Source organism: Camponotus vicinus, unplaced genomic scaffold (genome assembly GCF_025532165.1).
Source record: "Camponotus vicinus isolate PSW18456_S1 unplaced genomic scaffold, iyCamVici1.0 SCAF_1, whole genome shotgun sequence".
NCBI lineage: Eukaryota > Metazoa > Arthropoda > Insecta > Hymenoptera > Formicidae > Camponotus > Camponotus vicinus.
Window position 1 is genome coordinate 1,495,478 of NW_028141945.1, and position 16,401 is coordinate 1,511,878.

Genomic DNA, 16,401 nt, shown 5'->3' on the forward strand with positions numbered 1-16,401 from the left:
TTAGGCAGCCAAATAACTCGAAAAATAAGCAAGATAGAGAAAAATGTTTTAGACAAAAGTTGTATGGTTTCGAGGGGGCCATAAGATGGTATCATTGGTTTGACCTTGAAGAGTCATTTGAAGGTCACGTGAAGGTCACTTCAATTTTTTTAAATGGAACATCCTATATATTTTTGTACATTCTTGTAGCTCATCTCGAGAGCTTTCCAAAACACTATAATTAAGTACATTTTCGTTAAGTACTTTTTGAGTTATGAGGCTTGAAATAATTTCTTAATTTTACATAAACCGTAAAATATCTTGTAAAATATTCATTTTTCGATTACCTTACCTTAATAGTTTTATGTACAAAATAATGAGAGGAATCAATTGGTGTAAAGAAAACACATAGTTGTTTCGAAGAAAAAATATGTAATTTGCAATTAACAATTCCATATTTTTTCTTAAAAACAACTATGTGTTTTCTTTACACCAATTGATTCCTCTCATTATTTTGTACATAAAAGTATTAAGGTAAGATAATCGAAAAATGAATATTTTACAAGATATTTTACGGTTTATGTAAAATTAAGAAATTATTTCAAGCATCATAACTCAAAAAGTACTTAACGGAAAGGTACTTAATTATAGTGTTTTGGAAAGCTCTCGAAATAAGCTACAAGAATGTACAAAAATATATAGGGTATTCCATTTAAAAAAATTGAAGTGACCTTCACGTGACCTTCAAATGACTCTTTAAGGTCAAACCAATGATACCATCTTATGGCCCCCTCGAAACCATACAACTTTTGTCTAAAACATTTTTCTCTATCTTGCTTATTTTTCGAGTTATTTGGCTGCCTAAGTTAAAATGGGTCACCCTGTATAATAAATAAAATTAAAATATTATTAAACTTTTATTAAATCTTACATACATGTAATATATTACTCACATATCTTGAAAAGATGAATCAAAATTTTCATTACTTTTTCCATGTTAAATTTTACTACTACTTATTTCACTATATAATCTGAGGTTTTACTAGTTACATACGTATATAAGGAAAATCGATGATTCATTAAGCTCGTTATGTAGAGATATATGCATATTTATCTCAAGAGCAAACCACTGCATTCATTTTTTTGATCACATTCCTCTGTTGCCAATAAAATCTTGAATTGTAAATAATAATTCGAGTACAAAGGATTTTTACTTTATGGAATAATTAAGAAAAAAAATCACAAAAAATAAAATAAATTCACAATCATTTGAACGTACTGATGGAAAATAAGTTATGAAAGAAATATAAATATTCGAACAGATATAATTAATCGCACTAACAAAACAAAATCAACAATTACATCAGCAGATTAAGATATATTGATATTGCAATTTGCATCATTTCTTGTAAAAAATAACTTCTCGTGCAATAAGTATAGATAGACCAATATAAAAAATACAAGATGATTATGCGCTAATTTGTATGTACATCATCTTTCTTATGTCCATTACGACCATGTGTCATAAATAATTTTCCAGTATAAAATTGATTATACTCAATATGTGAACTGCTAGATTTATTATATTTACTTCATACATAATCTAGTCTTATGTGAAAAATGTTTTCACAGAAATTGATAAATGAATATGCAGTACAGCTGTTATTGGCGTCATACATTTTTAATAATTCCTACATATGTAGAGAATATTTTACAACATGGCGCAATCTTTATTTGCGTATCAAATATACTCTATAAGATTTTTTGTATTTTTTTTTATTTTTAATAATTTTTTTATTTTTATTAACCACTTTACTTTCTTATGTTACTTGCGTTTTAAATTCAATTGAAGCTATATTTCTATTATTAGCATTTTGTCATCAATTGCGGTTGAAAAACTATTGCTTTCTTATCAATCGAGATCATTTCTAGTAGCGGTTTCTTTCGAGACGCTACTACTCTCTGATTTGCGAATAGTCGGTATCACGTCGAACTTTCATTCAGCTACGTGTATTTACCCTCATACGGTTCTAGATGGCGCCAGAATGTAAATGTAGCGTAGATTCCTTCATTAGGGAGTACCGTACATACTCCTGCGTTGTAAAGTAAACTTAAGAGAAAAGTGTATTACTTGTTTTGTGAACATATTAGCCTAATAGGCATGTACCTGATGGCTAAACTCCTTTTCTTTTTTTGCCAATAAATAATATAAGATTCCTTCATTCAGCTGCATTCTTTTATTTTCTTACAATGGTTGCGGATGTAAATCGCGCGCTATAATTCACTGCTTGATCATAATATGATTATTGTTCTCGATCAATTTTATACGAAACATATTTGTGGGACAAAAAAGACGGCTTCTTTGCTAGAGAATCAGGAATGTCCTCCTGTCTGCCGATCGGATTCTTCCCTTTAAATCAATCTGATTCATCTTGACAAATTGTGGTAGCCACAAGATAACAAACAAGATATACATCTCGGTTGTAGCGGAGGTGGTCTCGTGTCACGTGCTTGTCAATGTGTCAAGTCTCGTTCTCCACGTGGACGTTGAAAACTACGATACTTTCGCACACGTACATCATCACAGCATTAATCTGCGATAATCTTATTTACATACACGAAGTTAACATTGTTTTCCACATAATATATCGGTATTTGATAAATATTGTAAAATATGAAAATAAATATCTGTCATTTATAAAATGAAACACATTTATTTTATTCGATATATTTAATTAGATTTTTATTAATCATATTTGTTTCTTTTTTGCAATCTTTTTATCTTACGTTATTAGAGAAGTTCTAATCAACAGTTACGCAAAGTTTCATTATAATATATTTCTTTTTCGTATAAAATTTCTAAGTTATAAATCCTACAAGTTTTATGATCCATTTAAACTTTAAAAAAGAAAGAGTTAGCGTATTACTTTTTTAATTATCTGAAAAAAGCTGTATTTTTTGCTAGATTCGAGCGCATAAGTCGAAACGATCTCTTATATTGTTAGATTGTATCACAAAGGATTAAGAAACCGATCGCTCACTTTTTGAAGATTCTAGCTAAAGATATTGAAGTAAACTGAAAAATAGTCGTAACAACGGGACATCTCGGGTAGCTCGCCAAGATTACCATAAACACCTTTGCCGCCGTTTTCTGTGCGGAACAAGTGGGTAGAATAGTTTTGCGTCCCCTTTCAAGTCTCCGGAGAAATGTTGCCGCGGTGACTAATGACACAAGGTGGAGGTCCACGTGAAAGCATCGTGCGGAGAAAGGCAGGGGCGTAGCAGGAGAGTGCAATCGAATCATCATATTTATCTCTCATGTTAATCTTGTCAGAAACGAATATAAATCGCCTCCCAATATTTCCAGGAATATTTTCTTCTCGATCAATTCGTACTTATTTTAAAAATTTCAAAAAGTTGACATTAAATACTTTAAAAAACCACTTGAATAATTTATTTTCAGTCTAATTTTCTCCAAACCCTTTTAAATTTCATTTGCAACATGTGTTACTTAGCTGTGTTACTGACTTTTAAACTTCAACTGCTTTTCGATAAACTCTATATCTTATTATTTATAATCGCAAACTTCTCCGTTATATGGAGGCAACGGTTGCCTTTAAGGCCTGCATGAAAGCGTGAACGACGTGCATAAAACAGCGGTATCTTTATCGACTCATTAACGATAGAGACACTGGCAATGATCACCGGTCACCGGTAATTATCGTGACAGCCGCAAAGACAGTGCGAGACGTAAAAGTAAGTTTGTGCGCCGCGTAATGATACACGCTGCAATATTCGAGATTTTATCGGGCTGACGCAGCAATGTCTCTTTCCGTTGATCAATCGTCCGTCTCCTCTTCGTTCTTCAATAGGTCCTGTCGACCTATCGAGCTCTCGGCCGGATTCGGTTCGCCTTAACCTTCCTGCCGTCCATCGGCCGTATCCGGCTCGTTAATGTTTTTTTCTATTTTTTTTTTTTATAATATCGACATTATGAGTTCTGTAACTAAACAAAGTATATGTAACCAAGGCATTGCTTAGTCGATTCGGCGTCGGACGCTTTTTTTGTCGGATTCAAAGAGATGCCGTCCTCTTCATTTGTCAAGTCGCCTCTTGAGCCCTTTCTCGAGTTCTATGCCTTTTCTATGTACCCTTGCACGAGATTAAGAAAGGCAAGCACCTTTCAGGTGCGTTCGATAAACTCCGTGTCCACGTTGCGAAGAGACTCCCTCGGTGGAGGTTTAATTCCTTTTGAAGTTATGCGGCGATGCGATTTAATAATTAATATTATTTATAGTATGTATACATAATCATATCAGGATATAGCTGAAAAACCTAGACATATTTCGAATATTCTGATATTTATAAAAAGACTTTCATATTTTTTTACATTACATTTTGTATTACATTATATTAAGAAGTTTTGTTTTAAAGTTCATATTTTGCATTTATTATTAAACAGTTTAATTAAATAGTTAAATATTCAGTGTATAATTATGTGTGCATGTGTAATCTCAATATGTTTTATTTCAAATTCAATTCGATCGAATTTTATTTTACATTTGTTGTATCTTCCTTCAATTAGAAATTTTTATCATTGTGAAAGAAATGTGATGTGTTTGCAGTTTCAGTTATGATAGTGTGTAAATAAAGTTTTTCTCTCTTTATTAAATCTATTTTGAATTATATCATGGACACAAATTGAGAATAATGTATGTCTCGGCGAGAAAATTTTTCTTTAATTTTTCCCGCGAATCACTCCAAAGAGATAGATTCTGAAGTTTAATACGCGATTTCCGTTGGATCGGATGATCTTCAAAAGACTGTCCCGTCGTGCGGACTGTCTTTGAAAATATTTTGACGTCGGGGAAGATCACCGTGTGATCGATGCCCGTTCCCTGGAGATTACATCGTGAATTGCATTTTCTTCATACGAATGCGCATCACATAGGCTGCAATTCTAGGTACAAACGATTCTCACAGAAACCATGGCATGCGGTTGATCGAAAGACCGTACCATCTGCTCTGCCGATTTTACAACGTAAATATTTTCTGGAAAATTATGTAACCAAAAAAATATAAGATATGTTATATGATTACAGTAATTGTTAAAGATAAAAAATTTATAATAGGATGAGCACATATATCATGTTTTCTTCTAAAATAATAGAAGATTTTAAAGATTTAATTTAATATTTGATACACATAAATAGAAATCATTCTAATAATCATGAGAGATATAAATAGCGAATAAATCTGAACGATTAATGTATTGCTTGCAGAAAAAATTTTCAAGGTTGAATCCAATGATTAGTTCCGACCGTGTCTTCTTGGACCTTATTTGCATTAATAGCGACTATACTTGAACGAAGACACGTTCATCGTGAAATCGCCAGGCTCAAGACCGGTTTTCTTCTCCGAGCGTAATTATAAGGTTCGAACCAATCGCGCGGTATCTCGAAAAAAATTCAGGGTCCATCGCCATCATCGGCTTAACCGCAGTCGCCATTTTTCTTTAATCTTTATACATCATCACAAATATGTCGAAAAAATATGCATCTTTACGTCAAATTAAAATGAAAGGATTGTTATCATAAGGTCAAATAAATTTGATAGCTCTATCTAAGGTACATTTTATTAACATCATATAAGAAGATACTTGGAATGAGGAAGACGCTTTAGTACCATGTTTAATTGATCACTATTTATAAGACACGCTCGAAGGCGTTTAATTTTTTCATTTTCATTACGGTGAACCGTAAATATATTCGCAAAAATTGCACCGTAATCTCACTGTAGAGTAGTTCGATACCTGGTTTCTTGCTCATGGCCTGCGTTCTTCCGACGTAATTAAGCAATTTTATTTATATTTGTTACATTGTTAAACTGGAAAGCAAGGCACATTTTGTTCGCTGCGTCGTTCGTCGTTTTAAAAATAACCATGAACCTCGAAAATGAAAAGAAAAACACGCGACTTCGCATAAGTCTTCAAGTTTCTATTGTAACATTTTTTTTGATGAATTACTCGGCGATTGTCCTCATCGACATTAATAACCGATTCCGATTCACTCGCAACGATAATACTAATTGTCAATTGGAAAACGAATCTAACGCGCGAGAATAAATAAAGGAATATATGTTGATTCAATGGCCGCGGTGGAACGAAAGGCAGGCGAGCAAGAAGAAAATGGTTTAGTTCATGTTCTTGCGACGATGACCGAGATTGGTTTCGCACTTCTTCAGCTTATGTCGCGCATGGCAGTTAAGGCACGCGTACGCCTCGGGGATGAAGATAAGAATTTTTCTAGTAAAACGGAAGTCTAGATCGTGAAAAAGAGAATATGTGTGTGATAAATGATCTTCTTTAAATTAGTCTAGACTAAGCAGCCTTCTTTTTAGATTGTCCTCGAATCCTGTTCTTATCGATATAAAACTTTGGTGAAGAGGAGACAAGCTCACCGATAATATGGCGGATCGAAATACTTTACGATACTATGTGCAAAAGTATGAGCACTATGTGTAAAAATATTTATGTACTTTTCTTGTAGACAATTGACAAAATTTGACATCTTTTTTTTATATAACAATTTTTTTAATCATACATAAATATTAATTTACACAATAAAATGACTTAGCATCATTTTTCTACAAAGATTATTTTTTCCTCGAGTAATTTCTATAAGTGATCGTATTAAAAATTCATGTATGATACTATATTTATCAGAATAAATGTCTGTTTGATCCATCGATGATTTAAAAACGATTATGAAACTAACATTTAATCATTTTTAATGAGCAATCGTTCATTAATTTATAATTAATATGCTGGTAAAAAATACATCTTATCATTGTAGATTAAAAAAATTACACTATAATTAAACATTGACAGGCAGTATACTGTATCAGGAGGTATATTTATATCGATAGTTATACTTTGTATCGATATTTTCTTAAGAAGAATTATATGCATGTTCTGAAAAGTATTTTGAAATATGTAGAATTTTTTCGATGTCATGTAAACAAATTATAAGTTAATGAGCTAGAATAATGTGTAATATAACACGTGATCACTTGTATTATCTAACAATGTGTAAATAGTATTCTTGCCCAACAGCATGATAAGAAAATATTATGCAACATTTTATAATTGATTATATCTCATTATTGTGTATATGATATACGCATTGACAACTTACACATACAATATGCATGTAAATTTCCTTATTAATCTTAGAAGACTATTTGTCTTTACTTAGCTTTGACACATGATGTTTTCCAATTCAATTTAGTGACCAATCGTGTTTATTAATGTTATGCCTATTCATTTTATCATACAAATCGTCATACATACATTTCTTCATTTTCAATACAACAAAAATTTTTTGTCTCTTTTAGTGTGGAATATCGATTAAATATTGATATAGTAGATTATTTTCTTATTGTACGATCGTTATAACATAACATAATTCATTGATTATAACATCATTGAATTATCGTTCGCAAAATATCGAGAAACTTACTTTGTAAAATGTCGTAAAATTTTTCCAAGGTAAATTCTCTTCTCCGGAATATACTTAATGTGCGAAATGTATCAAAATTATATTTCGTCCACGAGATAAGAATATCAATTCTAGCCTGTCTAGGGGAAAGATTTTTTTTTATTTTCTTAAATTTTAATCTCTTTTAAATCTTACTCCTGTCTGCGTCCGTATCTTGCCGAAAATTGCGACTGGTTACGAGAGTACTGCCGTATTCTCTTTTTCGAGTACACGCAAAAAGCGACGAATGCAAAATACATGGGCTTGGCGTCGCACCGCAGTGATCGCGACTGCGGGATTGAGGAGGGAGAGTATACGCCCCTGTCGGGGTGAACGATCGTGAGGGCACCGTCGGCGTTCCCTTTGTACACGCACCGTCTCCCTCTCTTTTCCATCTCCTTCTCCTTTCCCTTCCGCCGACTGGTATCTCCGCGATATATCCCACAACATAAATACGCGTCTCTCCCTCCGCAATTCCCCATCCCTTCTTCCTTCCTTCGTCCGCAACCCTGCTGGTCGGAGAGTTGCGTGGATACATTATACGAATTACATTGATGATACGTCGATGGGACACGAGATAGGGGGGCGCTTTGGCTGCACCGATAGCGCCGGAACTATTTTTCATGCTGTCCCCTCTCGTCTTGCCCGTCCTCCCTCTCGAGTCTTACGTTCGCGAGAACGTTCGTTTCTTTTTTTCCGCTTCGCGCGGACGCGAAGAAAATAATGTAGCTCCGGCGGTCTTGATTATGATGCAAATGATCGCATTTCAGTACTCACGCGAGCGTTAAAGTCGCGGTACACCAGGGCGCAATTTGTTATTCGCTAGTTCGCTCAAGGCGTTATGATAATGGCTTTAGTCGCACGTATTGGTAATGTCTGAATCGCAAAATCTGATGAAATTTCTGCTATAAATTATAAATGATCTATCGAAAATCGCCATCGTAAATTACTTTGACTTGATTAAAAAATCACTTTTACATCAAAACCAGATAGGAAATAATTATATAAATTGAGTTATAGTATTCATTTGCGAAGTGTATAACTGGTTTGTCGTTAAAAGTTTAATCAGTTCGTGCAATTAGCATTTTTTCATAATTTTATTATTTCCTCCCTGCATGAATAACTTTTATCATAGACAAGATTTGAAAGGAATATTATCATTATCAAAAACTTCTAGATTTTTCAAGCGATTATACAATTTGCCGATCGATTACATGCAAATACGTACTTTTCATTTTTAATTGCAAGCTATTCTTGTCTTATTCCACATATTCCATTCTTTTTTTTCTAATTAGCATTAAAAAAATAGACAAAATTTTGCATGAATCACATGTATATCGTGATTTCAAATAATTTTGTATTTTGTATTTATTCAATTAAATAAACGCTTGTCTTTACGCGACGCCAAAATTAACCATTGCCATTGTGATGTAGAATATAATATTAATCGCCGGATAATGACTTTTCCCGAAATAATTCCGGTGTCAACTCTCTCTCTTTTGAAAGACCCTTCAAGGGTTTCTCGGTGACTGACATTAAGTTTTACCCTTGCTTCAAAAAACTTTTAGTCGTAATTAAATCTCCCTCTTTTTTCGAGTTACTTTACGTTACTTTAGCTCGTAACCTTACATTGGATATATCGTACAAATTTAATATAATTAAAAAATATAATTGTTGATTGATTTTATATTATATTTTATTGTTATTGTATTATTTTTAATTTTATTTCAATTAATGAGAGCTATACTTTCTCTAACAATCAAAAAATAGAAAAGCAATATATTAGCCATCGATGCTTTATATATCCGAAAATATTGCTTGTATATTCGAGTTACGTTTCGGACCGATCGTTGCTTCGTGGCAAGACAGGCGTCCCCTAGGATACGCTTCCTCCCTCTCCTCCCATTTCAGAGATCCCACAGGATCATTAATCAAATTCCCCTTTAGCCTCGCCTCTCCCTTTATCCCCGCCTTGACCGAAGGCTCGGCCGCCATTACTGTGCGGCTGCATGCACAACGCACTAATTAAAACCAGGAAATTAATGTTTTATCCCTTTGCGCCTACTCTCTCGATACGACGCATACCATGTGGAAAACTTTATAATTCAAGACAAGAATTGACCATTTTGTTTGTCTATTCGGGATTTATATCTTAATTAATACAGAAACTCTACGAAATCAACGAGTCTAAAATTTTTCTTACGACATTTAAAATTCTTCTTCACGTATCTTCTTCACATATATAATAAATTTGCAAACGTAGATTTGAGTAAATTGCCTAATTTTTCTACTTTAAAATAATAGAAATATTTTGCTATATATTTTTAATTCGAAATAATACGAAATAATTGAATAAGAAGTACTATCTCGTAACAATTTTGCTTCTATCTATCTCAAGTGATCAAAATATTAAAAATATATCATTTTTGTCATAAACATTGCATTTAAAAATTTGAAAATTGTAAAACTTGTAAAACTTGTAAAAAGATTTTGTGCGAAAAATAAAAATTTTAAAACACATAAATCAACGAAATGTGTGTAAAGGAGATTCTTTTTTTACATTTTATATATGATTAATTCTATTTAAGATAATTTAATTAAATTTAATATTTGTATTGCTTTTGATAATTTTTTTATTGTAAATAAAACTTATTTTACAATCGCTTATATATTTTATTAGATTAGAAATCGCAAAGGTAAAAGTTTCCGCGTAAATTCTTTGAACCAATGGTTTCTAGCTTTCAGAGAATGTATAGACATCCATTAAGATTCCATTAACGGTTTGTATTCTTGATTCACCACAAAGTGTCCAAAGTCGTTTGTAAATGTAGGAATACTAATTTATCAGCACTGCAGGATTCGTGATTCCCTATAGGATTTTCTGCTTTTCAAACGCCGAGGAATTATTTGTTTACAAATAGAAAGATCCTTACGAAGAAAGCTTTTCCTCTTTCACCAAGAATGCATTTATGTACCGCTGTGTCCATCAAAGGTCCCCGCACACATCTTATGAAAAATTATCTCCCAATGGATTTCAATTCAAACTTTAAGATTTTGTAGTTCAGTGTCAGTTTTGTAGTTGTGATGCTGAGCAAAAACGCTTGAATTACAAAATTCCAAAGTTTGAAAATCCATCTAGAGATAATTTTCTATAAGATATGTACGAAGCTTTTTCAAGCTTTAACTCACATCAGTGAATTTGATTACGCGAAATTTATAAATATTATACGATATATCTGTGTATGTGTGTATACATGAGATATTTTAAAAATTATTACATATTTTTGCGATTAATTATTTAAAAAATTTAAACTCAAATTTTTATGTCAAATTTTGCAAGCGTTTAATATAGTTAAATATTTGTTAAAGCAAAATTCACATTTAATATTGTACAAAAAAAATATTTTTTATTTTTATACTTATTATAATATTTATTTAATCTCGAAATTTTATTTGCCCCAAAAATTTAATCTCTTTTCCTCTTCCTCTATTTTTAATAAAAGTAGTATTATAGACCATAATGTAAAATTAATATTAAATAATGTAAAATTGTTATTGTGTTAAATATATAATTATACATCTTTATATTATCTGAAAAACCATACATATAGGGTATTCTTCGTCTGTAGCAAAAAGGTAGCAACGTGTCGGTATGTCGTTCCGCAGAAACGAAAGGGTGGCGTGAAAATTGCGGATAATACCTGATGAATCTAACGGTAGAACCATTAGGCCTATTAGTCCATAGTCAGGTACATTCTGACAGATACATTACTCATGAATACTGTAAAAGATTCAATGTATACAAATGCGCCACTAAAGGAAAATCAAAGATGGAGTTAGGCTATAATGAGATTACTCACAAATTTACAAAAATTTTTTAATCTCGCATGTTAGGAGGATATTTAACTTTTTAAGCATAGTGCGCTAATAAGGCAACTAACTACATTTTTACGTCGACTTTTATATTTTTAAATATATAAATTAATGGTGTATTAAAACATTATAAATCTTATTTTTTTGCATACACAAAGATTAAATATTTCCTACCGAAATTATTTTTTTTTAATTTAAATCTTATATTTGATACATCTTTTAAGCAAGTGTTTGTAACAATGTAATTAATAATTGTGTATTTTGTTCATAATTGTAATATTCTGATAATTTAAAATTTCGGAAAAAAATTAATTAAAAAAAAATAAATCGTGAGTAATTCTCAATTAATTTTTAAAGCTAAATAAAAATTAAAAAGTCATTATTTTTTTGGCGACTTTTTAATTTTTATTTAGCTTTAAAAAATTTATTTTTTTCACAAATATATATATTACTAATATTTCGCGTCTGTTATTGCATCAATCGGATATCTCTTAATAGAAATTATGTTAGTATAATTAGCCGCATTGTAGCATGAATTTTTATTTATATGCTTATGTACTTAATTATTTTTACTCTGACATTTTATTTTAATTGCAACAGTTTCTTCAAACAATATATATATATATATATATATACAATCTAAAATGTACAATGTAAAATGTTGTCCAGTTCTTCTTCTTGTTTCCAAAGTCAAGAACAAAAAGTCTTGATTCTTTTCAACTTTACGAGCTGCAATTATATTTACAGTTACAGTCGAATGTAATGTACTCGATAGTTGTGAGCAAAGATTCGCCTTCTTAGTAACGAGAATGACGGAAATAACGGGAGCGTTGCACCTGTTATAGCCGTACGCAAAAACAATCGCTTTTTCCGAGATAATACGCGCAGATACAATTGGTTAGTATATCGAAACCGTTTCATCGGCATAGCTTCTCAAAACTCTACGATACATCCGGAGAGACGGTCGATGTTAGATAAACGGTGGTCGACCATTACCAGCTTATTTCGTGTAATTACTGATCCTCAGATACATCTTCTACCTTTGCGTTTGCACCGATTTAATCTTACCAAGGTTCTCTGCTCGAATCGATTTACCTGTATCGTTTAGAATTTCAAAATATTAATTATCTTCGATCAAAATGTTATATTTTTAGAAATTATCTAATTACCATAATATCAGAATAATTTAAATTTTTCAACTGTATATTATACATATATAAATCTCAGTATATTTTTAGAAATTATCTAATTACCATAATATCAGAATAATTTAAATTTTTCAACTGTATATTATACATATATAAATCTTTTTTTATTATTTTAATTATTTTTTTAAATTATTTTTTTAAACAGTTAAATAGAATCTGAATTACTTGGATACCTCAATAATTACGTAATTCCTTTGCTATATTAAAAATTGCATAATTTGACATAATTACGTAATTCTTTGCTATAGTAAAAATTGCATAATCCCTGTAACGATTTTTTTAATGTATCAAAGATGAATGACAAATGTTATTTATAAATAACCAGCTAATTATCGTGTTTAATATTTTGCGTATAAGTTTTCAATGCATATGCATAAGATCACAATAATTGATCGTCATTGATGATGATCGGGCAGTCAGCGGCACGGATTTTTTCAGGACTTGAGTCCAACCCGCCATGAAATCGAATAGAAATCGAGGGCATCGATGCCTGGACCAGCGACGAAGTGACTGAATGCAGCGTGCCGCATGGCGCGATGCATCGCGGCGCGGCCGGACATAAAACGTGAGCCGAGCCGAGAGATAACTCTCCGACGTCGCGCGGCGAAGGATCAGCTGTGGGCGCGGCGGATATCCCGCTGTGTCTCTCCAGCATGGCCGACGTCATATGCACACCCACGCCGTGTCTTCCCCTCCCCCCTCCCGCTCCTGCCCGTGCTAACCCGCCGCCCGTTCCCCTTTCTCGCCGCATCGAATTACACGGTCGGCGAAGTAATTTACAAAGCTACGCCCGCGAGAGCGCGAGCGCGCCTCATATCCGTTACATCCCTTCGCGGCGGCATGCGCGCAAATTCGCGATCGCCGATAACGATACCGAGAGATTAATGGCGCCGCGCCGCGGCGCCTTTGTCTTTAACCGGCTGGGGCACGTCGACAAAAGTAGTCACGAGGTCCCTGATTAATTAGGAACACGGGCGCGGGTAATGGATTGAGTAGAGGGGAATATTTCGCGATCGAGAAAATCACATTGCTGCTTTCTCCACTTGTCATTTGCGAAAGCGTGAATAATGTGGTGCATGAGGTAAATAATATATATGTTGTTATAAGTCTTCATATATTGTATACGTAAAAAGTATGTTATTGCAAATTTGCAAAGCATAAGACAAATGTGCCAAAGAGAGATTTTAGTTTAGATACTGCAGGGGTGCTTACATGCTTACATTACGTAAATTTATATTGTTCCAAAATCGATTTTATTTTCTTTATAAATTCATGTATATACTTGCAATGCATTAAAAAATCTCGTTGATTACCGCAAAAGATGCTTATATTATGCTGTATTTTAACACATTCCTAGCATCTCGATCATTTCATTGTACGTACCTTATAGTCTCTCGAGATCGTAATCTTGTCCATCGAGAAAAACCTAAAAGAAAATAGGAAAAATGATTCTGAATAATGAAGGAACTATTTCAAAGCATCAAAATTGGCCACGATCGAGTAGTTACGCTTGTCCATTGCGAGGGAATAAGATCTAATCGCTTCCTGATTCAATTGTCTACTCAGACATTAACGCGAAGAGCCTCGTTTCTTCTCTTAACGTTTTTGACAAGAGTCGCGAGCTTTATGAGAGTCGCGGCTTCTTCCTCATGGACGGACATCGCACTTACTGCTTCTCGTATGAATACCAGCGAGGTTTCCTGTCTCACCGATGCTTCGACAAGTATCAAGCCGTTTAATCTACGCGCATGTCACTGACGAAGCGAAAACTTGCTACAGTTTCAAGTATCGGTGCATCCATGATGAGGTACCACGCGATAATGGTATAACAAGTCATGAGTATAATAGAAATATGCAATTGGGCCCTAAACACGCGTTCGCGAACTTTAATTGACGCGGAAGCACCGCGTAAAGTCCATCGTTCGGCCATAGAGATGCAGAACTCACGTGTATCCCGCTAGTCATTTAATTCGCAAACGTGGCGGTTTGAGGAGCGTTACGCTTCGGCGCCACTTTATCGGTAAATGGGGAAATGGCAAACGATGAGTAGGCACTGAACATTAAGGCAATAGTATCTTTTCGAAGCAGATTTCGAAAACATAAAAGAAAGCGGTATGAATGAAAGCAATTTTTGTTTATACTAATTGCAAGTAATTTATAATACAATTTTATTATATCATCTATCACTATTAATTATAATATTTAATTTATATATATAAAATAAAAATTAATTCCTTTATATTATATATAAGAGATATTTTTATAATTTTTTATTTGTCACTTAAAAAAGTAAAGGTAAATTACGCCCCATTATTAAGAACATATATTGTAATCGGAACTTTTAAAGACAAAAAGAAATTTTCACACGGTACTTATATGATGTACGCAAGTCGGTCTTTCCTCTCTGAACATGTTAATCATTTTATGTAGCGCCGCGAGTACGGAGAGGATTTTAGATTGGCGAGGAAAATCCGTAGATTGGTTAACGAGGCTCAGTACGAACTTGGCGAAATTGGCTCGATTAAAACCTACGGGGCAGCTGCCCCGAGGATTGTGCTCCGTCATGTGATTGGTCCCTTCTCCCAGGTCCTTTCTTCGATCTCCTCCATTTCGAGATGCATCGATACTCGGCCATCATTAATCATGCACTTTTGTACACACTCGTCGATGGGACTCCCTGCGAGGGACATCCGAGACGCAACAAAAATGAATCTCGAAGATCGGGACTGGGCTTGAACGCAACCATCGAGGCCAGATGTTATTAACTTATGTAAAATAAACATAAACGAAAAAGCTGCGCTCCGTTATGGAGGTATTAATCGTATGACTTTTAGTAGCGATATTATAATTACATGTTGCAAAAATTTCATTTTAATCGTAAATGCGAGTCGCGCGATCGTAAAATTAAAAAACGAATTGTACGATGTGCATTAAGCAGTAAAATTAATTTTAGAATGGACTATTATGATTTTTTCTGCAATCTTTTGATGTATATTAATAGATTTTATATACTTTGAAAGAGCGCATTATCTGCTATTTTTAATCATATTTTATTATGCACACTTGGTGCCTTATACGTATGCTTGAAAGATATTAAAGTAGTCAAATAAATATGAATAACTAAAAGACGATACAAGTTTAATTTCCATGAATATCATTTCTAAGATGAAATGGATACGAAGAAGAATTAAGTATAAAACGGAACTTCCACCCGTATATACTTGTATTTATTTGATTTGCATTTAGAGTATAACCCGCATATATTATATTTATAGATCATGAAAAAGCACTTTACAGTGCACACATTTTGCTCTCAAGGAATTACATGTATAGTATATTAATTAAATAATATCTTATTATTATTAATTAATTACTTATATTAATTTCCCTGTTGTACTAAAGGAACACAGAAGTAAATAAAAATTAATTAAATTAATAGGAGATAATTAATAGGAGAATATATTGATTTTTACGCAATAATATCACGTCCATTAATATTTGATTTCAGGATATGGACCTAATCGAGGTCCTTTGGAAGCAGGATGTAGATCTGGGATTTTCGCCTGTGGAACCTGCCACGACGCTCGCCAAAAAAACGTCTACATCGGAAAAAGAATCATCGGACGAAATCGAAAAGTTGAAAGCTTTGGAAGCTATTAACGCCACGAATCAAAAGGTATGCAAAAATTTTATTTTTTTTTTCTGATTAATATTTTGCGTTGAATTCTTCGGATTCATTAATTTTCGGAAATCATAAGGTTTTACAAATTCGTTATTTCGATCTCCCAATCGCAGTGACTAAT

The 16,401-nt window shown here is 33.1% G+C and overlaps 1 protein-coding gene across 6 annotated transcripts in view; it reads left to right on the top strand.

Annotated features, from left to right (window-relative positions):
* Positions 1–16,401, top strand: part of Cnc (NFE2 like bZIP transcription factor cap-n-collar) — a 100,830-nt gene that overhangs the window by 20,766 nt on the left and 63,663 nt on the right. For all 6 annotated transcript variants that reach the window (XM_083078039.1, XM_083078036.1, XM_083078038.1 and 3 more), the window contains exon 2: positions 16,107–16,274. In XM_083078039.1, coding sequence (XP_082934165.1) covers positions 16,107–16,274 — 168 coding nt within the window. The remainder of the gene's footprint in view (positions 1–16,106; positions 16,275–16,401) is intronic.